The 25255-nt window shown below is 35.7% G+C and overlaps 1 protein-coding gene across 1 annotated transcript; it reads left to right on the forward strand.

Moving 5' to 3' along the window:
- The first annotated feature begins 7 nt into the window (after window positions 1-7).
- Window positions 8-25004, forward strand: LOC111227072 (arf-GAP with dual PH domain-containing protein 1-like). Its single transcript, XM_022752458.1, has 11 exons — window positions 8-299; window positions 2669-2799; window positions 3563-3654; window positions 4866-4948; window positions 20580-20692; window positions 20967-21113; window positions 21413-21496; window positions 21733-21795; window positions 22002-22073; window positions 22354-22582; window positions 22676-25004. The coding sequence occupies exons 1-11, from the start codon at window positions 209-211 to the stop codon at window positions 22702-22704; spliced, it is 1134 nt and encodes a 377-aa protein (XP_022608179.1). The 5' UTR covers window positions 8-208; the 3' UTR covers window positions 22705-25004.
- The last annotated feature ends 251 nt before the right edge of the window (window positions 25005-25255 follow it).

Below are 25255 nucleotides of genomic sequence, written 5' to 3' on the forward strand. Positions count from 1 at the left end.
GCATCAACATTAAGCTGACCATGCCTCACTGTTCAGTCACCCTCCATCTAAAATTACAGCCCTCTCATTAGTAGTTTAGGCTCGTTACGACGCACTTTTCTACACCCAGAATCCAGTGTGTCCGACGGCAATTTTTACTTTCGATGGGATGAGAGTTTGAGGTTTACAGCCGCTGAGAAGGCATCCGAGCAGATTCACCATTGACATTATGGCTTCGGATCAAGAAAAGAACAGGCGGCTTATGAAACAGCTTTCGGGGAAACCTGGAAATGGAAACTGTGCCGACTGTGGGGCTGCAGGTAGGCTGGAGGGGAGTCACTGACAGATGCTGGACACGTTTTAGTGACCTCACTTCTTACAACTTATATCAGTTTGTTTATATATTATATGACTAACCTACTCTACTATTTGTTATTCCTGCAAGTAATTAACCATACACTACTTTGCAATTTCACAGTGTGCCCCAAGTTCTTTTTGCGCAAGTCGTTTAGTTTCTCTTCTCAGACAGTCACGATGTGGTCTAGGCATGGTCATGAAATATAACGGTTGACATAATGAAGATCCTTAGACAGGAGGAGTCAGTATTTTTTTTTATAAAAGAGCAACTAAGTAATGAATAAGCCCCTTTAAACCAGCTGTATTTCCAGGCTTCTATCACTTGTCACTTAAATAAGCAACATTTGTAGACCTAGTGTTTATTTCAACTTCGAACTCAGTTGTAGTTAAAAAAAAAAAAAGCTTTACAAAATGATGCCAAAGATGATTCATCTTGTGGTTGATTTCATTCAACATACACATACCCTATGTATGCTCACACACCCTCCTTGTCACACCTAGTTGGTTTGCACTTATCAAATCTGCAGTTCAGTACAGGGCCATGTGCAAACAGGTGTGGTTTGTAAAATAAGGCTCATCTATCCTGAGTGAAGGTCAGAGAGGTCTAGAATAAGGTGTTGAATGTATTTTGCCTTATTTGGCATATGTGCAAGGTTTTCTTAATATTCAAGAAGAATTGGGGTTCCAGTGTGAAATATGATGAGCCCATAAATACATGAGTTTCCTATCAAATGCCAATAAAATAAACATCAGCTCTCAGTTCCATTCATTCAGGTCTTTCAAAGGATTCCCGTACACATATCTTGATGAGAAATGCTGACCCTGTTCAATTTGTCCTCCTTGTTAAATGTGTATTCACCCTCTATCTGCTTGGCTGTCTGTTTATTTGGATCCTACATTCAACACTGGCTTCATAATACAGAGGGAATGGGAGTGGTTAACTACACATCATACTCTTGTCTCTTTTGTACAGATGCACAGTGTTACTTGTGTGCAGCTTTTAGATTATGTACAAGGAAGTAATTTTTTTTTCTCCTAATGCTATTTTTACTTTGTGTTTGTGTGAGGAGGGACCATTTTCCCCTTAGTTGTTATTAGCAGTGGTTGAAGGACTGAAGCTCACTAATACAGTCTACTTCACTCTGCTCTAGTTCTTTGGTTCACCTACAAAATAACCACCATATCAGCTGTGATCTCACCATGCATCAGAGTAATGATTCTGAAAATGAGATTTTTAATTTTGTGTGTGTGTGTGTGTGTGTGTGTGTGCGCGCCTGTGCCTGCACAGCTATTCACACCATTGCTGTTCTGTGTTTTTTCACAGACCTGAATTTGAATGGATTAGTTTACAGTATCTTGTCATGACAAATTTTTTTTTTATTTACTCCTTGGCTTTAAAAAAAGAAACAAAATTGTGAAATTCTATGAAATTGATACTCTTTCCATGCTTGTCTCCTTCAAAGTAATGTTTCAACTTTAATGTTCTGAGCTTGTCACAGCAAAAGGTCATGAGCACTGAAACACTAACTGGGTGATGCATAACGAAAGTGGGGTTTTTTTCAGTTTATGGTCTTGAACATGTGTTTTGTTGGAGCACAGAGGTGTTGGAAGTAGTAGTAACTCTTGTTGAATGCAAAAAAAATGCTACTCAGGCTGTTAACTGTACAGACACATAATATGCAGCAGATGTATGTGTGAATTTACAATATTAATAGAAATGTTCATTCAAAACCTAAATGTAATTGTATGTACTTACAATATAGGTACAATAATGTGTCTGCCTCTGATAAAAGATAAAACTCGACCTTTATTCAACCCAAAATGAATTTGAAGACAGTTCACTATTTCTTAATCTTTATTGCAGTAAGTAAGTTAAATAAATGTGGCCTGTTTTGTAAATGAGCAGCACTACTCTGCTGTGGGTGATTCAAGGTGAGCCATCTGTGCTGCCGAGTCTAGTCCCTCACTACTGCCACCCCACTGAGACACCCAGGTCATGCTCACAAGAACATAAATTCATTGCTAGGGTTTTATTATCATTCTTTTTGGACTGTTTTTAAATATAGATCCTGGAGATGAGTTCACTGCACCTACTTCCTGTGTGCATTAATGTGAGCATACATGTGACGTGAAACTCATTTCCCCAGTGCAATGGCTGTCTGCTCCTCACTCTGGTCAATCTGCTTCAAATACAGCTGAGCCCTCAGTGTCTGTTGCAAGGAAGTTGAGAAATGTTACAGTGTGTTCAGTTATTTAGACCATAAAGTGGTTTTTGTGTGTATTTGTATATGTGTTGCGATATCTATACATGAGTCTGTTTGTTGCATTGCAGACCCGGAGTGGGCATCCTATACCCTGGGTGTGTTTGTGTGTCACAGCTGCTCTGGCCTCCATAGAAACATTGCACAGATCAGCAAGGTGAAGTCTGTCCTGCTGGATCCCTGGAGCTCCTCTGAAGTGGAGGTGAGAACTACTGTCTGAAGGATTTTATTCATACACACCCTGAACAGAAAGCCCTGTCTTTTGTAAGAGAAGATCATTGATTATGATCTAAGACTTGGCTTGAAGTAATGTCTGCAGCCTCTGGCCTCACCCAGCCCACCCTGCTCCACTGTGAGCATCACTATCTGCCTGTCGCTGAGCCCCTGCCTCCCTGCTTGGAAGAATAAGACAAGTCATCAGTCTCAATTCACCATGGCCTGAAAGACATGAGCCAGCAGCTGGCAGATACAAACAATATCTTTGTATATGTGTGTATGTGTGTTTGTGGGTGCTTGCTGAATCCTGGGGCATTCAGACTTTCACAGTGCAAAATGAAATGTTTTCACACATCCATATCAGTCAATGTATGTCCGCTTTGGTTTGCTTGTGTTAATATGCACAACAAAATGGTTTGTGGTGGGTGTCTTGCATCGCCTTTTTTTTCTTTTTCTTTCTTTGCGTGTCTGCATGTGTGATCTATAGTTTCTCAGTTATATGTTGATGCATGCTCAGTAGTATCCTCTGCGTTAAATACAGAAACCCAAAAGAAGCAGCTTTCTGTGGCAGCAGTATTGTCTCCCTCTGGGCAAGGAATCAGCCCCATAAACACTGAGCTGCAAGCACTTCATTTTATTTAAGCGTGTATGTCAAGCCAATACATTCATGCACTCATAGCCATTAAGCTACTGGTTGCACATAGATATCACTTACAAACATCAAATGTGTTTCTTTTTTACCTTTGCAGTTTATGGATTCTGTAGGTAATTATGCTGCCAAGGCCAAATACGAACAGATAGTTCCTACCTTCTATTACCATCCCACATACAAAGACTGCACGTAAGTATTGTTGTCCTCCACCCTTACTAATATCTGATCAAGGTGTTAGTGCCTCTTTTGTTCAGGTGTACACCTCTAAATGTAAGATGGATGGGTGAGTGCAAATGTGTAGCACAGATGGATACTGTAGAAAATTTTTCTGTCATGTTGTTTTTGTCTTGATTTTGAACAGGCATGGAAATGAAGGTTATCATACTAATGGGTAGTTCAGGATGAAATAATGAGAACCAGATTTGTTCAAATGGTAAAGGTGTCAGTGTTAGGTGACTTAATTGCCTGTTAGTTCATTTATGAAGTAGTTACTTCATACATTTCAAAGAAAATTCACTCCGCATCAGTACTGCAGTTTGTATGTCATCAAGCAACATTGCCAACCTCAACGGATGTTTTGTGGTTATTTCTTTGCAAAAAGATAACATAATACTGATAGCATCTTTAAAATTGAAATTATTGTTCCATAAATGGATGTATTAACAAGAGGCAACAACAGGTTTTGGTAGTCATGCTGGCATGTGGAAACTCCTCTGTTATGAGATTGCCAAGTTCCTGTAGTTCGAACAGGAAGCAACAGTTCAGTAGGAGGGGTTCTCCTTAACCGTCTGGCAACATAAATAACAGGCAATGACAAAACACTAAGCTGTGAAGTTATTCTTCAAATGGACCTGCATTGTGTTTATAAGGGGTGATTTGTCAAGAGGGAAAATAAAGAGAGAAAAAGACAAATCCATTAAGCATGAAGGGCTTGGCGCACTTGGAAGAGATGTGCAAAGCGATGACTTTAAGGACTGCTGCTGATTTGTTGAAAGTGACATTTGAAAAAGCATGTTGAAATGAGCCACCTTGGTGGGAATCACGCTGAAGATGCACAAACATGCAAGGCGCAAGTTTATGAGCAATGCTTTGTGAATGTTAAGGATAATTATCAAGCGAACAGGGAGAGTCCAGCGAAATTTACTTGATAAAGATGGATGAGAGATAAAACGGCAGCATGAGCTGTATAATCAGTATCATGAACATGAAAGATGGAGGATAAGGGAGACACAAGTGATAATTATGAGATGATGAGCCAAGTAATATTTGATTGCTTCTGTTCAGAGTTTGCATGAAAAGTAGCCCGCAGTCTGTAAGTTAATGAGAGGTTTTCCAACAAATCAGCTCAAGCATGAAGTAAACATCAAACCCAGGCAAATCTAACTCCGACTGTTCTGCAGGCTCCTGCGGGAACAATGGATCCGAGCCAAGTATGAGAGGGAGGAGTTTCTGTGTGTGGAGAAGCAGGAGCCCTACTCGGCAGGTAAGAATTAAATGTGTCTCTATACAGTTACATAACACATTATACTTCTTACTTACTTGGGGAAACAAGTAATTGTCTGTGTCTTACACAGCACCTCCTGTGCAGCATTGAATGAACAGTCAGCAGGAAAACAGAATCATCCATTTATCATTACCAGCATTCTTGAGTGAAGCAGCTGACCACATCCAAGATAGGGAGTCATAGAGGAAGGTTAAGGAGGCCTCATCTCACAGTCTACTTTGCAGCCTCCAAGGAATAGTTCCAACATTTTGGGAAATAAGCAAATAGAGCATTTAACTACTCCTACATTTCTGTTTATGTTTGAGCTAAACAACAGCACCATTACTATTGACATTACCACCACCATTGTCCAGCCCAATTATCCAGCAAGTCAGATTGTACGACTCCTCATTAGGTAGCTTGGCAGATAGATGGTATGTCAGAATAGCTGTTCATCAAGGGAGGAAAACTGTCCTTTGCTGTCGTCCTTCAGCTCCTTGTGTGTCCTCATTTCTTTCTGCCCTACCGTCGGACTTTTGTCATAATGTACGCCTACCTCTGTTTCTGCCTAACTACAGTATGTGTCACTCTTTTGTTATGGTTGACTGTGTGAAATCATTTTGTCATTGGCCGAAGTTCACTTCCTCTCTAAGTGTATATTACATAACCCATATTTGTCTTTTGTGCTGAATAATGTGCCTGTGAATATGTGTGTCACAAATGTTTCCTGGCCAACTGCCCGTTGCAGTCGCAACTTGACCGCTAATCAGGCTCAGCTAATCAATAATGAGAGCCCCCAAAATGAGTGGCAATGAGCGCACAGATGTTAAGATGGGACTATTATGTCTTAAGATTGTAGAATAATTTCTATTATGCATAGATGCCAAGATTGGGCCATTACAGTTTATGATTTTAATAGAACTGGAACTGTATCCAGAGTGAAGGCAAGACATTGATCACTGACTTCAATCCATGTAAATTAAGTTAAAGTAGTTGATATATTACCCAGCTGAAAGAAACCATTACTTTTTTTTCTCTTTTCTGTAAAAATCCTCCTCCAGTGGTTTGACCACTAGTGCAAAACAGGTTTACACTTTACTAACAAACATTTTGAACAATTGACAACACTTTACTTTAACCCCTGTCTATTTAGCATTTATAAGAAAATATGAACATTTAATAAATGCTTACTCACTGGCATGGCTTACTGCGACAACCAAATTTGAAGGAGCCATGAATAAAAGGATGGGCCCACTGTTTTTCAACCTACACCTTTTTAACATATAATACCTTATTTTTCGGTTATTTTTCGGTCTACAGACCACAACTTCACAGATTTAGTTTTGAGTTAATTCATTTGCAATTCATTGTTCAGCTGCAACTTATGAGACTTAAGTACAGTTAGGGGAAATGGGAAGCTGTCAGTATAGTCAGACATGTCATGTTCCATATGTTCAGCTGATAAAACATTATGGTCACCAACTATGCTTTCTATCAGGTTTCATTGACAGTTTCCTTTGGTAACATCTGTGCCAGAAACAGGAAGTTGTGCAAAAATAAAGTCAGTTTAACCTGATAGAAAACATAGTTTGTGACCATTTTTGGTAGAATGTCTTACTCCACATCACTCTTGTGTAAGTAATGGGTGGGACTCTCTTGCTAAATTTGTAGTAAAGTGATGTCATTGCTTGAACCACTGGCAGGCTCACATACTATGCAGTATTACATGATGAGTAAAGGGATTGTGACATCTGAAATCAACACTGTTTACTAAATTCTTACAACAAACTTTTGTATTTGCTGTTTAAAACATTATTAGTGACATTGAGAAGTGTATTTAAGGCTAAACTTTCAAACACATTAGATGCTGTTTGATAGAATAGTAAGCTATTTTTTTTTTTTTTCAAATTTTACATAAAAATGAACTGGATTTTAAAAGTTTAAAACAACAGCATGACAAATGGGAAAGTTGGAATCAAATACTTTCATCTTTTTCAGAGAAAAAGAAAGCATCTGTGTTTCTCTGCAGGGACTGAATGTGTCAAAAAGGTAAAATGCAGAATTGCTTTTTGGACTAAAAACATGGAATAAATGAGTGCATGCAAAAAGAAAAACAAGTAAAATCTCACTTTAGGTAGAGAAGATAAAGCACTATTATCCGAGTCTCATGACTGTAAACTCTTCCTCTGTGTCTCTATTCCTCTCTGTCAATGGCCTCTTGTGTTGTACTGTGCAGAGGTTTACGAGCATGTGGCTGTGTGTCTCTGCTGTGGCGGAAGAATGGCCTCCTTTGTGTACAAATATTCTATATAACATTGCTCATAGACTTCAGTCCAGGAGGAAAAAAAGATGGATGCTGTGGTCCAAAACATGCTTTGCTTTCCCAAGTGTTTGCAAATATTTGACACCCTGTTGTTACAGTGAATGACTCCTCTTCTTCTCCTCTGCTGTGTCATGTTGTTGTGGACGGTCTGGTCTGACCTCCTCCTTCCCAGTGGTGGAACAAAACATCCTGACTGATGAATAATTGATGAAGCCATTGCGCAACCAAAAGTTTACTGTGGTCTGTGTCCCACAGCATGATAACTTTATTACTATACAAAGAAGCAGGAAACTATAGAAAAAGGAGGGACAAAGGTAAAGGTGGACAAGCAGACAGAAATTTAAGTATCTAATTTCAGCTCCATTTCCTTGACGAAAGTGGCAGCTGAAATGTCATTTGCCGTTTTCTCCCTTCTCTGTTTTTTATGACATTGCACCTAAGCTTTTACTATACCAGCATTTGACAGAGATACTGAAATGTGTGTGATGTACAGTTACTTGGAGGGGAAGTGGTTTATTGGTTGTTTCTAATGTAGTCTATTTGCAGATTCTTAGACTAAAGATTAAAACTAATTGCAACAGTTGCAATTTGTGGATTTTGCAGTGTCAAAGTGCTGCTGGAATGGTAACAGCTAAGGAAACCGAAAAGAAGACGAGTGTTCTCACTTAGGGTTAGGTCAATTTTGGACCTCAAACTGAAGATGGATTCAATCTCAGATATTTGGAAAATTATAAGGTGTGTGTGTGTGTGTGTGTGTGTGTGTGTGTGTGTGTTCGTGCTCACACTGAAAATAGGCAAAGAGGTGTGTGTGTGTGACAGAGAGGAGGCCAGAAGGGGTGGGTAAGTGAAAGGTATTTTTGATAACACACATTAAACATTAAAATAGAAGATATTAAAAATGACCAGACTTATTCATCTGCACTAATTACATTGTTGGAAAAATACAAGTTATGAAGTGAAGATTCTTTGCTGGTTGTTGACTGTTGTTGATTCATATGTTTGTGTTAGAAAATGAGAGAATGTACTTCAATGATATTCAAGCTTGTACAGGAAGCCATCAGTTGAAGGTGAATTATTTATATATAGTAAAGCGGAGGTGCTTCCTTCCACCGCTGCTGAGCTGCCTAAAATGGTGACCACATAAGCTAAAAGTGTGCACGTACACTTATACTTACACACAGACACAAACATTTCAGTGGCCTCTAACACCACCTTTTCTGGGTACCTTTGGTTAGCTTTAAGATCTCTTAGACTCTTGGTAACCACTGTTGCACAATGTAAGATTGCTGTTGCAGTGCACTCACAATATACTGGCATTAGGTTTGGTCTCAACATTAAAGAGGACCTTTTATGGCCATTTTAAGTGTTAATCATTTCATTCTTGGTGTCGACTAAAAAAGATTTACATGCTTTAATGTTCTGAAAAGACATTAGTTTTCTTCTGCTGTACATTTTATACTGTACTCTCTTCACCTTAGGCAGGAGATTTAACCACTGTGCCACAATGACTTAACCCCTGTTGATGTGGTGTAGGACAAAAAGCAAAAAAAACATCATAGTATAGTAAGGCATAAAAATGTAAAAAAAATGTCATAATGAGGCATAAAAAATGGCAAAAAACGTCATAGTAAAGTAAGGCATAAAAATGGCAATGGTCACTAACGGGAGTTTGAACCTGTGATCTGCTGAGTGTAAGACAGGAGATTTATCCACTGCGCCACCATGACTTAACCCCTGTTGATGTGGAATAGGACAAAAACAAGCAAAGTATGGTAAACGATATAAAACCCATAGAAGACGTCATAGTATAATAATGCATAAAACATCATACTATAATAAGGCATAAAAATGTCAAAAATCTTCATAGGAAAGCAAGACATGAAACATCATACTACAATAATGCATAAAACTTCACAGTATAGTAAGGCATAACAATTCCAAAAAAACTTCACCATATAGTAAAGCATAAAAACGCCAAAAAACGTTATAGTATAGTAAGGCATAGAAATGTCAAAAAAACGCCATAGTATAGTAAGGCATAAAAAAGTTAAAAAATGTCATCATATACTAAGGCATAAAAATGCCAAAAAACGTCATAGGATAGTAAGGCATGAAACGTCAGCATATACTAAGGCATAAAAACTCCATAAAACGTCATAATATAATAAGGCATGAAAATGTCAAATGGCATAAGTGTCATAAGGCAAAAACAAGATCAAGATTCCACAGAAAGGTCACTAACTGGGGCTTGAACCTGTGATCTTCTGAGTTCAAGGCAGGAGATTTTACCACTGCGCCACCATGAATTAGCCATGCTTGATGTGGAGTAGGACAAAAATGATCAAAGTATGGTAAACGATATAAAACCCCTAGAAGACGTCATAGTATAATAAGGCATAAAACATCATACTATAATAAGGCATAAAAATGTGAAAAAACTTCATAGTATAGTAAGGCATAAAAACTTTAAAAAATGTCATAGGATATTAAGGCATGAAACATCATACTACAATAAGGCATAAAACTTCACAGTATAGTAAGGCATATAAATTCCAAGAAACGTCACCCTATAGAAAAGCATAAAAATGTCAAAAAATGTCATAGTATAATAAGGCATAAAAATGTCAAAAAACGTCATAGTATAGTAAAGCACAAAATGCCAAAAAACGTCATAGGATAGTAAGGCATGAAACGTCACCATATACTAAGGCATAAAAACTCCATAAAACGTCATAATATATTAAGGCATAAAAATGTCAAATGGAATAAGTCATAAACAAATTACACAGAAAGGTCACTAACTGGGGCTTGAACCTATGATCTTCTGAGTTTAAAGCAGGAGATTTTACCACTGCGCCACCATGAATTAGCCATGCTTGATGTGGAGTAGGACAAAAATGAGCAAAGTATGGTAAACGATATAAAACCCCTAGAAGACGTCATAGTATAATAAGGCATAAAACATCAAACTATAATAAGGCATAAAAATGTGAAAAAACTTCATAGTATAGTAAGGCATAAAAACTTTAAAAAAATGTCATAGGATATTAAGGCATGAAACATCATACTACAATAAGGCATAATATAGTAAAGCATGAAAACGTCAAAAAACGTCATAGTATAATAAGGCATAAAACATTATACTATAATAAGGCATAAAAATGTCAAAAAACGTCATAGGATAGCAAGGCATGAAACGTCATACTACAATAAGGCATAAAACTTCACAGTATAGTAAGGCATAAAAATGTCAAAAAATGTCACAGTATAGTAAGGCATAAAAATGTCAAAAAACGTCATACTATACTCAAGTATAAAATCGTCAAAAAACATCACAGTACAGTAAGGCATAAAAAGTCAAAATAAGGCATAAACTTATAAGGATTAAAAATGTCCCAGCATAATGAGGCATAAAAAGTCATAGTATATTGATGCATAACAATGTCATAGTATAGTAAGGCATAAAAAAGTTAAAAAAAAAAAAAAGTTATAGTAAGGCATGAAAATGCCAAAAAATGTCATAGTATATATAGTAAGGCATAAAAATGCCAAAAAACGTCGCAGTATAGTAAGGCATAAAAATGTCAAAAAACGTCATAGTATATATAATAAGGCATAAAAATGTCAAAAAACATAATACTATAATAAGGCATAAAAATGTGAAAAAACGTCATAGTATAGTAAGGCATAAAAACTTAAAAAAATGTCATAGGATATTAAGGCATGAAACATCATACTACAATAAGGCATAAAACTTCACAGTATAGTAAGGCATATAAATTCCAAAAAACGTCACCATATAGTAAAGCATAAAAATGTCAAAAAACGTCATAATATAGTAAGGCATAAAAATGCCAAAAAACATCACAATATAGTAAAGCACAAAATGCCAAAAAACATCATAGGATAGTAAGGCATGAAACGTCACCATATACTAAGGCATAAAAACTCCATAAAACGTCATAATATATTAAGGCATAAAAATGTCAAATGGCATAAGTCATAAACAAATTCCACAGGAGAGTCATTAACTGGGGCTTGAACATGTGACCTTCTGAGTGTAAGGCAAGATATTTTACCACTGTGCCACTATGACTTAATCCCTGTCAATGTTGCGTAGGACAAACATCAGCAAAGTATGGTAAACGATATAAAACCCATAGAAGACGTCATAGTATAATAAGGCATAAGACACTACACTATAATAAGGCATAAAAATGTCAAAAAACGTCATAGGATAGCAAGGCATGAAACGTCATACTACAATAAGGCATAAAACTTCACAGTATAGTAAAGCATAAAAATGTCAAAAAACGTCACAGTATAGTAAGGCATAAAAATGTTAAAAAACGTCATAATATACTCAAGTATAAAATCATCAAAAAACATCACAGTACAGTAAGGCATGAAAATGTCAAAGTAAGTCATAAAATAATAAGGATTAAAAATGTCCCAACATAATAAGGCATAAAAAGTCATAGTATATTTATGCATAAAAATGTTATAGTATAGTAAGGCATAATAACGTCAAAAAACGTCACAATATAGTAAAGCATAAAAATGTCAAAAAACGTCATAGGATAGTAAGGCATGAAACGTCATCATATACTAAGGCATAAAAACTCCATAAAACGTCATAATATAATAAGGCATGAAAATGTCAAATGGCATAAGTCATAAACAAATTCCACAGGAGAGTCACTAACTGAGGCTTGAACATGTGACCTTCTGAGTGTAAGGCAGGAGATTTAACCACTGTGCCACCATGACTTAATCCCTGTTGATGTGGCATAGGACAAAAATCAGCAAAGTATGGTAAACGATCTAAAACCCATAGAAGTCGTCATAGTATAATAAGGCATAAAACATTATACTTTAATAAGGCATAAAAATGTCAAAAAACATCATAGGATAGCAAGGCATGAAACGTCATACTACAATAAGGCATAAAACTTCATAGTATAGTAAGGCATAATAACGTAAAAAAATGTCACAATATAGTAAAGCATAAAAACGTCAAAAAACGTCATAGGATAGTAAGGCATGAAAATGCCAAAAAATGTCATAGTATACATAGTAAGGCATAAAAATGCCAAAAAATGTCATAGGATAGTAAGGCATGAAACGTCATCATATACTAAGGCATAAAAACTCCATAAAACGTCATAATATATTAGGGCATAAAAATGTCAAATGGCATAAGTCATAAACAAATTCCACAGGAGAGTCAGTAACTGGGGCTTGAACATGTGATCTTCTGAGTGTAAGGCAGGAGATTTAACCACTGTGCCACCATGACTTAATCCCTGTTGATGTGGTGTAGGACAAACATCAGCAAAGTATGGTAAACGATATAAAACCCATAGAAGACGTCATAGTATAATAAGGCATAAAACATTATAGTATAATAAGGCATAAAAATGTCAAAAAACGTCATAGGATAGCAAGGCATGAAACGTCATACTACAATAAGGCATAAAACTTCACAATATAGTAAGGCATAAAAATGTCAAAAAACGTCACAGTATAGTAAGGCATAAAAATGTCAAAAAACGTCATAGTATATATAATAAGGCATAAAAATGCCAAAAAACATCATAGTATAATAAGGCATAAAAATGTCAAAAAACGCCATAGCATATTAAGGCATGAAACGTCATCATATACTAAGGCATAAAAACTCCATAAAACGTCATAATATAATAAGGCATAAAAACGTGAAATGGCATAAGTGTCATAAGGCATAAACAAGTTCAAAATTCCACAGAAAGGTCCCTAATTGGGGCTTGAACCTGTGACCTTCGGAGTGCTAGTTAGGGGATTTAACCACTGCTGATGTGGAGTAGGAGAAAGTTTAGCAAAATATGGTAAACGATCTAAAACCCATAGAAGGCGTCATAGTATAATAAGGCATAAAACATTATACTATAATAAGGCATAAAAATGTCAAAAAACATCATAGGATAGCAAGGCATGAAACGTCATACTACAATAAGGCATAAAACTTCATAGTATAGTAAGGCATAATAACGTAAAAAAATGTCACAATATAGTAAAGCATAAAAACGTCAAAAAACGTCATAGGATAGTAAGGCATGAAAATGCCAAAAAATGTCATAGTATACATAGTAAGGCATAAAAATGCCAAAAAATGTCATAGGATAGTAAGGCATGAAACGTCATCATATACTAAGGCATAAAAACTCCATAAAACGTCATAATATATTAGGGCATAAAAATGTCAAATGGCATAAGTCATAAACAAATTCCACAGGAGAGTCATGCCAAAAAACATCATAGGATAGTAAGGCATGAAACGTCATCATATACTAAGGCATAAAAACTCCATAAAACGTCATAATATATTAAGGCATAAAAATGTCAAAAAACGCCATAGCATATTAAGGCATGAAACGTCATCATATACTAAGGCATAAAAACTCCATAAAACGTCATAATATAATAAGGCATAAAAACGTGAAATGGCATAAGTGTCATAAGGCATAAACAAGTTCAAAATTCCACAGAAAGGTCCCTAATTGGGGCTTGAACCTGTGACCTTCGGAGTGCTAGTTAGGGGATTTAACCACTGCTGATGTGGAGTAGGACAAAGTTTAGCAAAATATGGTAAACGATCTAAAACCCATAGAAGGCGTCATAGTATAATAAGGCATAAAACTTCATAGTATAGTAAGGCATAATAACGTAAAAAAATGTCACAATATAGTAAAGCATAAAAACGTCAAAAAACGTCATAGTATAATAAGGCATAAAAATGTCAAAAAACGTCATAGGATAGCAAGGCATGAAACGTCATACTACAATAAGGCATAAAACTTCACAATATAGTAAGGCATAAAAATGTCAAAAAACGTCACAGTATAGTAAGGCATAAAAATGTCAAAAAACGTCATAGTATATATAATAAGGCATAAAAATGCCAAAAAACATCATAGTATAATAAGGCATAAAAATGTCAAAAAACGCCATAGCATATTAAGGCATGAAACGTCATCATATACTAAGGCATAAAAACTCCATAAAACGTCATAATATAATAAGGCATAAAAACGTGAAATGGCATAAGTGTCATAAGGCATAAACAAGTTCAAAATTCCACAGAAAGGTCCCTAATTGGGGCTTGAACCTGTGACCTTCGGAGTGCTAGTTAGGGGATTTAACCACTGCTGATGTGGAGTAGGACAAAGTTTAGCAAAATATGGTAAACGATCTAAAACCCATAGAAGGCGTCATAGTATAATTAGGCATAAAACTTCATAGTATAGTAAGGCATAATAACGTTAAAAAAATGTCACAATATAGTAAAGCATAAAAATGTCAAAAAACGTCATAGTATAATAAGGCATAAAAATGTCAAAAAACGTCATAGTATAGTAAGGCATGAAACGTCATCATATACTAAGGCATAAAAACTCCATAAAACGTCATAATATATTAAGGCATAAAAATATCAAATGGCATAAGTCATAAACAAATTCCACAGGAGAGTCATTAACTGGGACTTGAACATGTGACCTTCTGAGTGTAAGGCAGGAGATTTAACCACTGTGCCACCATGACTTAATCCCCGTTGATGTTGCGTAGGACAAACATCAGCAAAGTATGGTAAACGATATAAAACCCATAGAAGACGTCATAGTATAATAAGGCATAAAAATGTCAAAAAACGTCATAGGATAGCAAGGCATGAAACGTCATACTACAATAAGGCATAAAACTTCACAATATAGTAAGGCATAAAAATGTCAAAAAACGTCACAGTATAGTAAGGCATAAAAATGTCAAAAAACGTCATAGTATATATAATAAGGCATAAAAATGCCAAAAAACATCATAGTATAATAAGGCATAAAAATGTCAAAAAACGCCATAGCATAGTAAGGCATGAAACGTCATCATATACTAAGGCATAAAAACTCCATAAAACGTCATAATATAATAAGGCATAAAAACGTGAAATGGCATAAGTGTCATAAGGCATAAACAAGTTCAAAATTCCACAGAAAGGTCCCTAATTGGGGCTTGAACCTGTGACCTTCGGAGTGCTAGTTAGGGGATTTAACCACTGCTGATGTGGAGTAGGACAAAGTTTAGCAAAATATGGTAAACGATCTAAAACCCATAGAAGGCGTCATAGTATAATAAGGCATAAAACTTCATAGTATAGTAAGGCATAATAACGTAAAAAAATGTCACAATATAGTAAAGCATAAAAACGTCAAAAAACGTCATAGTATAGTAAGGCATGAAACGTCATCATATACTAAGGCATAAAAACTCCATAAAACGTCATAATATATTAAGGCATAAAAATATCAAATGGCATAAGTCTTAAAGAAAATCCACAGGAGAGTCACTAACTGGGACTTGAACATGTGACCTTCTGAGTGTAAGGCAGGAGATTTAACCACTGTGCCACCATGACTTAATCCCCGTTGATGTTGCGTAGGACAAACATCAGCAAAGTATGGTAAACGATATAAAACCCATAGAAGACGTCATAGTATAATAAGGCATAAAACATTATACTATAATAAGGCATAAAAATGTCAAAAAACGTCATAGGATATCAAGGCATGAAACGTCATACTACAATAAGGCATAAAACTTCACAGTATAGTAAGGAATAAAAATGTCAAAAAATGTCACAGTATAGTAAGGTAAAAAAATGTCAAAAAACGTCATAGTATAGTAAGGCATAAAAATGCTAAAAAACATCACAATATAGTAAAGCACAAAATGCCAAAAAACATCATAGGATAGTAAGGCATGAAACGTCATCATATACTAAGGCATAAAAACTCCATAAAACGTCATAATATATTAAGGCATAAAAATGTCAAATGGCATAAGTCATAATCAAATTCCACAGGAGAGTCATTAACTGGGACTTGAACATGTGACCTTCTGAGTGTAAGGCAGGAGATTTAACCACTGTGCCACCATGACTTAATCCCCGTTGATGTTGCGTAGGACAAACATCAGCAAAGTATGGTAAACGATATAAAACCCATAGAAGACGTCATAGTATAATAAGGCATAAAAATGTCAAAAAACGTCATAGGATAGCAAGGCATGAAACGTCATACTACAATAAGGCATAAAACTTCACAATATAGTAAGGCATAAAAATGTCAAAAAACGTCACAGTATAGTAAGGCATAAAAATGTCAAAAAACGTCATAGTATATATAATAAGGCATAAAAATGCCAAAAAACATCATAGTATAATAAGGCATAAAAATGTCAAAAAACGCCATAGCATATTAAGGCATGAAACGTCATCATATACTAAGGCATAAAAACTCCATAAAACGTCATAATATAATAAGGCATAAAAACGTGAAATGGCATAAGTGTCATAAGGCATAAACAAGTTCAAAATTCCACAGAAAGGTCCCTAATTGGGGCTTGAACCTGTGACCTTCGGAGTGCTAGTTAGGGGATTTAACCACTGCTGATGTGGAGTAGGACAAAGTTTAGCAAAATATGGTAAACGATCTAAAACCCATAGAAGGCGTCATAGTATAATAAGGCATAAAACTTCATAGTATAGTAAGGCATAATAACGTAAAAAAATGTCACAATATAGTAAAGCATAAAAACGTCAAAAAACGTCATAGTATAATAAGGCATAAAAATGTCAAAAAACGTCATAGTATAGTAAGGCATGAAACGTCATCATATACTAAGGCATAAAAACTCCATAAAACGTCATAATATATTAAGGCATAAAAATATCAAATGGCATAAGTCTTAAAGAAAATCCACAGGAGAGTCACTAACTGGGACTTGAACATGTGACCTTCTGAGTGTAAGGCAGGAGATTTAACCACTGTGCCACCATGACTTAATCCCCGTTGATGTTGCGTAGGACAAACATCAGCAAAGTATGGTAAACGATATAAAACCCATAGAAGACGTCATAGTATAATAAGGCATAAAACATTATACTATAATAAGGCATAAAAATGTCAAAAAACGTCATAGGATATCAAGGCATGAAACGTCATACTACAATAAGGCATAAAACTTCACAGTATAGTAAGGAATAAAAATGTCAAAAAATGTCACAGTATAGTAAGGTATAAAAATGTCAAAAAACGTCATAGTATAGTAAGGCATAAAAATGCTAAAAAACATCACAATATAGTAAAGCACAAAATGCCAAAAAACATCATAGGATAGTAAGGCATGAAACGTCATCATATACTAAGGCATAAAAACTCCATAAAACGTCATAATATATTAAGGCATAAAAATGTCAAATGGCATAAGTCATAATCAAATTCCACAGGAGAGTCATTAACTGGGACTTGAACATGTGACCTTCTGAGTGTAAGGCAGGAGATTTAACCACTGTGCCACCATGACTTAATCCCCGTTGATGTTGCGTAGGACAAACATCAGCAAAGTATGGTAAACGATATAAAACCCATAGAAGACGTCATAGTATAATAAGGCATAAAAATGTCAAAAAACGTCATAGGATAGCAAGGCATGAAACGTCATACTACAATAAGGCATAAAACTTCACAATATAGTAAGGCATAAAAATGTCAAAAAACGTCACAGTATAGTAAGGCATAAAAATGTCAAAAAACGTCATAGTATATATAATAAGGCATAAAAATGCCAAAAAACATCATAGTATAATAAGGCATAAAAATGTCAAAAAACGCCATAGCATATTAAGGCATGAAACGTCATCATATACTAAGGCATAAAAACTCCATAAAACGTCATAATATAATAAGGCATAAAAACGTGAAATGGCATAAGTGTCATAAGGCATAAACAAGTTCAAAATTCCACAGAAAGGTCCCTAATTGGGGCTTGAACCTGTGACCTTCGGAGTGCTAGTTAGGGGATTTAACCACTGCTGATGTGGAGTAGGACAAAGTTTAGCAAAATATGGTAAACGATCTAAAACCCATAGAAGGCGTCATAGTATAATAAGGCATAAAACTTCATAGTATAGTAAGGCATAATAACGTAAAAAAATGTCACAATATAGTAAAGCATAAAAACGTCAAAAAACGTCATAGTATAATAAGGCATAAAAATGTCAAAAAACGTCATAGTATAGTAAGGCATGAAACGTCATCATATACTAAGGCATAAAAACTCCATAAAACGTCATAATATATTAAGGCATAAAAATATCAAATGGCATAAGTCTTAAAGAAAATCCACAGGAGAGTCACTAACTGGGACTTGAACATGTGACCTTCTGAGTGTAAGGCAGGAGATTTAACCACTGTGCCACCATGACTTAATCCCCGTTGATGTTGCGTAGGACAAACATCAGCAAAGTATGGTAAACGATATAAAACCCATAGAAGACGTCATAGTATAATAAGGCATAAAACATTATACTATAATAAGGCATAAAAATGTCAAAAAACGTCATAGGATATCAAGGCATGAAACGTCATACTACAATAAGGCATAAAACTTCACAGTATAGTAAGGAATAAAAATGTCAAAAAATGTCACAGTATAGTAAGGTATAAAAATGTCAAAAAACGTCATAGTATAGTAAGGCATAAAAATGCTAAAAAACATCACAATATAGTAAAGCACAAAATGCCAAAAAACATCATAGGATAGTAAGGCATGAAACGTCATCATATACTAAGGCATAAAAACTCCATAAAACGTCATAATATATTAAGGCATAAAAATGTCAAATGGCATAAGTCATAATCAAATTCCACAGGAGAGTCATTAACTGGGACTTGAACATGTGACCTTCTGAGTGTAAGGCAGGAGATTTAACCACTGTGCCACCATGACTTAACCCCCGTTGATGTTGCGTAGGACAAACATCAGCAAAGTATGGTAAACGATATAAAACCCATAGAAGACGTCATAGTATAATAAGGCATAAAACATTATACTATAATAAGGCATAAAAATGTCAAAAAACGTCATAGGATAGCAAGGCATGAAACGTCATACTACAATAAGGCATAAAACTTCACAATATAGTAAGGCATAAAAATGTCAAAAAACGTCACAGTATAGTAAGGCATAAAAATGTCAAAAAACGTCATAGTATATATAATAAGGCATAAAAATGCCAAAAAACATCATAGTATAATAAGGCATAAAAATGTCAAAAAACGCCATAGCATATTAAGGCATGAAACGTCATCATATACTAAGGCATAAAAACTCCATAAAACGTCATAATATAATAAGGCATAAAAACGTGAAATGGCATAAGTGTCATAAGGCATAAACAAGTTCAAAATTCCACAGAAAGGTCCCTAATTGGGGCTTGAACCTGTGACCTTCGGAGTGCTAGTTAGGGGATTTAACCACTGCTGATGTGGAGTAGGACAAAGTTTAGCAAAATATGGTAAACGATATAAAACCCATAGAAGATGTCATAGGCATAAAATGTATAATATAGTAGGGCATAAAATGTGAAAAAATGTAATAGTACAGTAAGACATAAAATTTTAAAAAATGTCATGGTCTAGTAAGGCATAGAAATAACAAAAAACTTCTTCATATAGTAAGGCATAAAACTGTAAAAAACTTCATAGTCTAGTAAGTCATAAAAATATAAAAAAACGTCATAGTATAGTGTAACATAAAAATGTCAAAGTAAGTCATAAAATTATACGGATTAAAAATGTCCCAGCATAATAAGGCATAAAAAGAAATAGTATATTGATGCATAAAAATGTCATAGTATAATAGTAAAGCATAATAATTCATAGTATTCATGGTTACATTTTAATCGGATTTGTCAACAGAAATTAAACACTACTTTGATATATCCACCACATTATGCTGCTAGAAACCTGACTGCAAGCCCACAGAAGACAGAATTAACACTATCCTAAATGGTTAAATAACATCAGTTAACATTTTTCTGGTGACATTAGGCCTCACTGTGATATTCTCCCATGATGTCAGCTTTCAGATAGCCCCTTCAGGTTGGTGGATGGGTAAAAAAGCAACTGTTACACCACATTAATTTTTATAAGGTGAGAATATGTCAGTGTTGTGTTTAGATTGCTCTGCTGGATCCAAATGGCCCAAAAACCATTTGCGCCATTACATCCACATAAATTGTCTTAACATAATAATCAAGTTCTTCAGTTAGGGTTAGGGTTAGGGTTAGGGTTGGTCATTTGTGACTTTTTACTCTGTATTAATGTTTGCCTTATGTTTTGAGGTATTATAGTTTTGGCAAATGTCTGCTCTGTCTTCTCTGTATTCTCGCTCCATGTTAATGGAACGGGACCATTGTGGCTCCCTTTCTGGCAGGCTACAGAGAGGGGTTTCTATGGAAACGAGGCAGAGACAATGGACAGTACCTTAGCCGAAAATTTATTCTGTCCGAACGGGAGGGTGTTCTGAAGTACTTCAATAAGCATGACGTGAGTGCTTTCTTTCTCTTTCTGCTTCTCATCTGTATTTCAGCTACTGTTAAACTGCCTTTGTTAAATATTGCTCTGTCTAGAAATGTTTAGATTTCCTTTTTTTTTCTTGAGACCAACTCCCGTTTCAAATTGTTATTCATTACTCTCTGCTTAAATACAAGCTTTACATATTTTTCCAAATGCGGCTTTCTCCCATTTAAACACCATAAAGGGAAGGAGGACATTAGGAGATAAGACTTTATCATTCACTATTTTGCTTCTCTTTCTGCAGGCCAGAGAGCCCAAAGCGATAATGAAGATCAATAGTGTGAATGCCACTTTCCAGCCAACTAAAATTGGCACTGCCCATGGCCTGCAGATAACCTATCTGAAGGACAACAGCACTAGGAATATCTTTGTTTACCATGAGGATGGAAAGGTGAGGTACAGTGCCTCTCTTGTCTGGTGGTTTAAGTGGGAGAAGTGAGTCTGAGGAGGCAGCAGAAGGCATGTGTTTCCATCTGGTGGAAATGGTTTGTTGTTACAAGTCAGTTTGTAACTGATGTCTATTTGTACAGAGGCTTAACAAAACCCATGACAATCATCCCATGGCTTATGATATAATGGTAAATGACATGTAGAAAATCCACTTTGACTCATAATGAGTGTTGTGTGTAGTGCTGGGACTGATGATGCGTATGAGTCAGTCATTGTACTTCCTGATGTCCTGTCCTGAAGGAAATGGTGGACTGGTTCAATGCCATCAGAGCGGCCAGGTTTCACTACCTGCAGGTGGCTTTTCCTGGGGCTTCCAACTCTGATGTGAGTACTTACACAAATACATGCATACACATACACGCTGTAGCTACCACTGAGGACACCAACGTCACATTCTGCAAAAAATATATCAAGTGGTTGTTTAATTTGCTCTGTCAATTGTTTGAACAGTAAAAAAATAATCTAATTTAGCATAATTTAGCATTCTGCATACATGTGTACTTACATACAGAGTTTAATTCAGAGTTTATCAGTGAGGTATTTGTTCTTTGTTTGCTTAGTTGTTGCCAAAGCTAACCAGGAACTACATAAAGGAGGGTTACATGGAGAAGACTGGTCCAAAGGTGAGGGATTTTTCTGTTTATATATATACATATATATATATAATTTTATTTTAGTTTTACTTGAGTAGACTGAATACCACCACAACATGGTCCATTAAGGTAGAGAAATATGCAGAGCTCATAACGATGTCTAACGGCTTAAGCATGAAAGCCAAGGAATTTATACTTGTAAGTCGCTGAACTGAGCCTCTGTTTCTGTCCCACAGCACACAGAGGGCTTCAAGAAGAGGTGGTTTACGATGGATGACAGGAGGCTCATGTACTTCAAAGATCCACTGGTATTAAAACTGCACGTCATGACGACACTGCTGTAGTTACACACTGTGACCAGCAGATGCCGCTGTGCCTTTTTGTCTGTATTAATCTCTGTTTATTTTTGGAGGCAGTTCACCCAAAAACTCAACAAAAATATGCAATTTATGCAACTTTAGAAATATTAAATATGACTACACAGTGCAGTAAAGCGGTTTGCGGTGCACAACATGCCAAAACTATTTCACTCAATAACACAGCGTGGTTTATATCAAGAGGATTAACTGTTTCTCCTTCTGCTTTTAGGATGCCTATGCACGAGGTGAGGTGTTCATTGGTGGTAAGGAAAACAGCTACACCGTGCTTGCTGGCCTCCCTCCCAACATTCAGGGCTACCACTGGCAGTTTGGAATTACCATAGTGACACCAGACAGGAAGTTTCTTTTTGCATGTGAGACAGAAGAGGATCAGAAAAATTGGATGGCTGCATTTCAGACTGTTGTCAACAGACCAATGCTGCCTCAGGAGTATGCAGGTAAATTGAGCACCCAACTAAATCTAGTCATTATTTAGCCTTTTCTTCTTAATTGTTAAGTCTGATATCTATATTTTTTCATTCTCTCTGCAGTGGAGGCCTATTTTAAGCATAAACCATGACCGGCTTAGTGTTTGAAGAACTATTAGTACAGGATGAGGGGAATGAAGTGGAGGTAGAAGAAGAAAAGGATGCGAGATATGTACTTTACATTACATAACTGAAGCTCTTGTAAAATGAAGGGTAACAGAGAAAAGGACCTAAAGGTGAGACAGCTTTGACTGCAATTAACATTCTCACAATTACTTATTTTACTCTACCTGCTGTCCTGCTCAACTTCACTTACATTATGTCCCAGACCCATTTTTCAGAATTACTTCTGTGCTCATGAATGTTAGCCTTAATGCACTCATCTGTCATGTGATGTGACTTACATACTTGAAGAGTTATGTATGTGTGCCTTTTTGTGTAGAAATCAGAACTGTTGCTGCTCTCACATGAAGACATTTAAATGTGGTTTTCTCTGTTCTCAAAGTATTTTCCTTCAATTTCAAGTGTACAAACTGTGGTCAGTTTTAGGTAAACTGAAAACATAATCTGATGCAGGACTGTCATATGTCAGTAAGACATAATACACAGTCTACAGATTTATTTTCATTGACTAAAAAAATATTTATTTCTTGATTTATTTATTTATTTTTAAACTGTCTCTAATTTGCTATCTGCAGCTTTCAATATTACGCTGCCAAGCACTGCAGGTACAATAAGCAACTTTTGCTTTTTGTACATACTCAAACAGCTGAATGTTAACTGCTTTGTGTGCGTTATTATCAGCATGCATTCCTGTCTCATTTTTGGAAAACTATACTAAAAACTATATAAATTGGATCAAAATTAGCATTTGTTTCATGTCATATGATTACTTATCCACTAGAGGGAGACAAAGGAAAGGTTTCAAACTTGTTATGACACCCCCGCCCCCATTTGTCAACCTCATTTACCAGTGACTTAAGATGTACATATTAAATAATTTGTGCAAGTGCATCAGAGAAGGGCATGGAGATGTTCTTGAGCAGTATTGAGTAGCCATTAATTCATTCAAATGTAAAGAGCTGGGTTCAAGCAAACAATGTGAGCATGCGTCCGTCCCACTAAAGTGTCACCTGAGATACAAGACATTAAATCTCCACTTGACACATTGTTTTGTAACTCATGCTCTGGGAGGAGAATTTGTGTAAGTGAATCTGAAATGAGCCAATATGCCATGTTTCCTTCTGTTTTTTATTGTGGTTAACTTTCACTTACAAGAAAGAAGTTGCACATTGAAAAGTAGTAAAACCAAAAACTAATACATTACTGAGTACATCAAGATTGGAGACTGTACAGTAAATTTTATACAGATAGATATTCAGTTTTCATGGTTTTTATGTGTAGGATGGAATCTACCAAAGCAACTGTCATATAAAAAGACGCCTATGCTTCTTTTTTGAAGAATAGGTTAAATACTGTTAACAGACTATAAGAAACATACTGGTCAAATGTTTTTAAAAGACCATGGCACTATATACCCCATTTATATATTCATGAATGGAAAACAAAAGCAGGAATCAAAGCAGTCTAGTCAAGTTTGCACTGGCTTCAAATAAAACAGTAAAATAAAAACAGAAATATACATACATTTTTTTCGTATACAATACTTTAGGTAACATTGTGAACATACTGTAGGTCTTAATTCCTGAAACCCCACCCACACTCATTTACCATCTAAAGTGCTATTCTCCTCTATTGAAACTTTTTTACATGCAGAAAAGAAATTGTTAAGTATTTACACTATCAAAACCCCAATGTATATAGATTATACAGTATGATTGACCATCTGTTTGTAAATCATTTCAAAACAAATGAATATATGTTATCAAGAAGAGAGGTTGCATTAATACTCTCCAAAACTCAAAACTGATCCTCTATAATAGAAAAAAGCCGAATAATGTGTCTGAAAACAAGGTTCTGTAACCCATGCACTGTCATGTTTCTGTAGATTTGTTTAAACTACTATTTTTGCATTTAGCATGAATTCAAATCTAAAACAATGTTTTAATGTTGTTAATGATGCTGTTCTGTACTCAATATTTTTGTATACAAAAGAGCAACATTCATTTACTTTTACATTATGTTGAACTAATACGCATTACCAAATATCCACAGCTGAATCATGGAAATGCTTAGATTGAGTTTATGCTGGTGAGCTAAATTGGCTCCAGGGAGCCTGAATTACTGATGTGAACACTGAACCATGGAGAGAAGACACATCACTATACATCTAGTATATGAACATTCATCCGTACGTTGAACAAGGAGAGAACATTCAAACAAATTTCATTGACATTTTAAGTGGATGCAAGAAATAAATGGCTTTAAAAGATGTGTGCCTTGTCTCTGCAAAAAAGATTAAATCCCCTCACAATAAAATCACCACACAATGTAATACAAAGGTATTTGCTTGGTGTCACATTCTACGCCCGGGGTCCAAAAGATAATCGTGCAGATAAATGGAAGAAAATGTGCATTAATAGGTTAATAACTGAGGTGTGCAGCACCTACGTTTGTGTCTTACAAACCATAACCTAGGGCTACAATCACAGCTGCAGAGGGAGGCGGGTGAGGAAAAGCAGG

Source organism: Seriola dumerili, unplaced genomic scaffold, assembly GCF_002260705.1.
Source record: "Seriola dumerili isolate Sdu_G_001 unplaced genomic scaffold, Sdu_1.0 BDQW01000169.1, whole genome shotgun sequence".
NCBI lineage: Eukaryota > Metazoa > Chordata > Actinopteri > Carangiformes > Carangidae > Seriola > Seriola dumerili.

What these genes read in the sequence shown, in the direction of transcription:
- LOC111227072 (XM_022752458.1), top strand. Translation starts at nt 209, where the DNA reads ATGGCTTCGGATCAAGAAAAGAACAGGCGGCTTATGAAACAGCTTTCG. An exon ending in GGAGCTCCTCTGAAGTGGAG is followed by an intron (nt 2,800 to 3,562) that starts GTGAGAACTACT and finishes TTACCTTTGCAG; the next exon opens with TTTATGGATTCTGTAGGTAA. An exon ending in TTTACCATGAGGATGGAAAG is followed by an intron (nt 21,114 to 21,412) that starts GTGAGGTACAGT and finishes CCTGTCCTGAAG; the next exon opens with GAAATGGTGGACTGGTTCAA.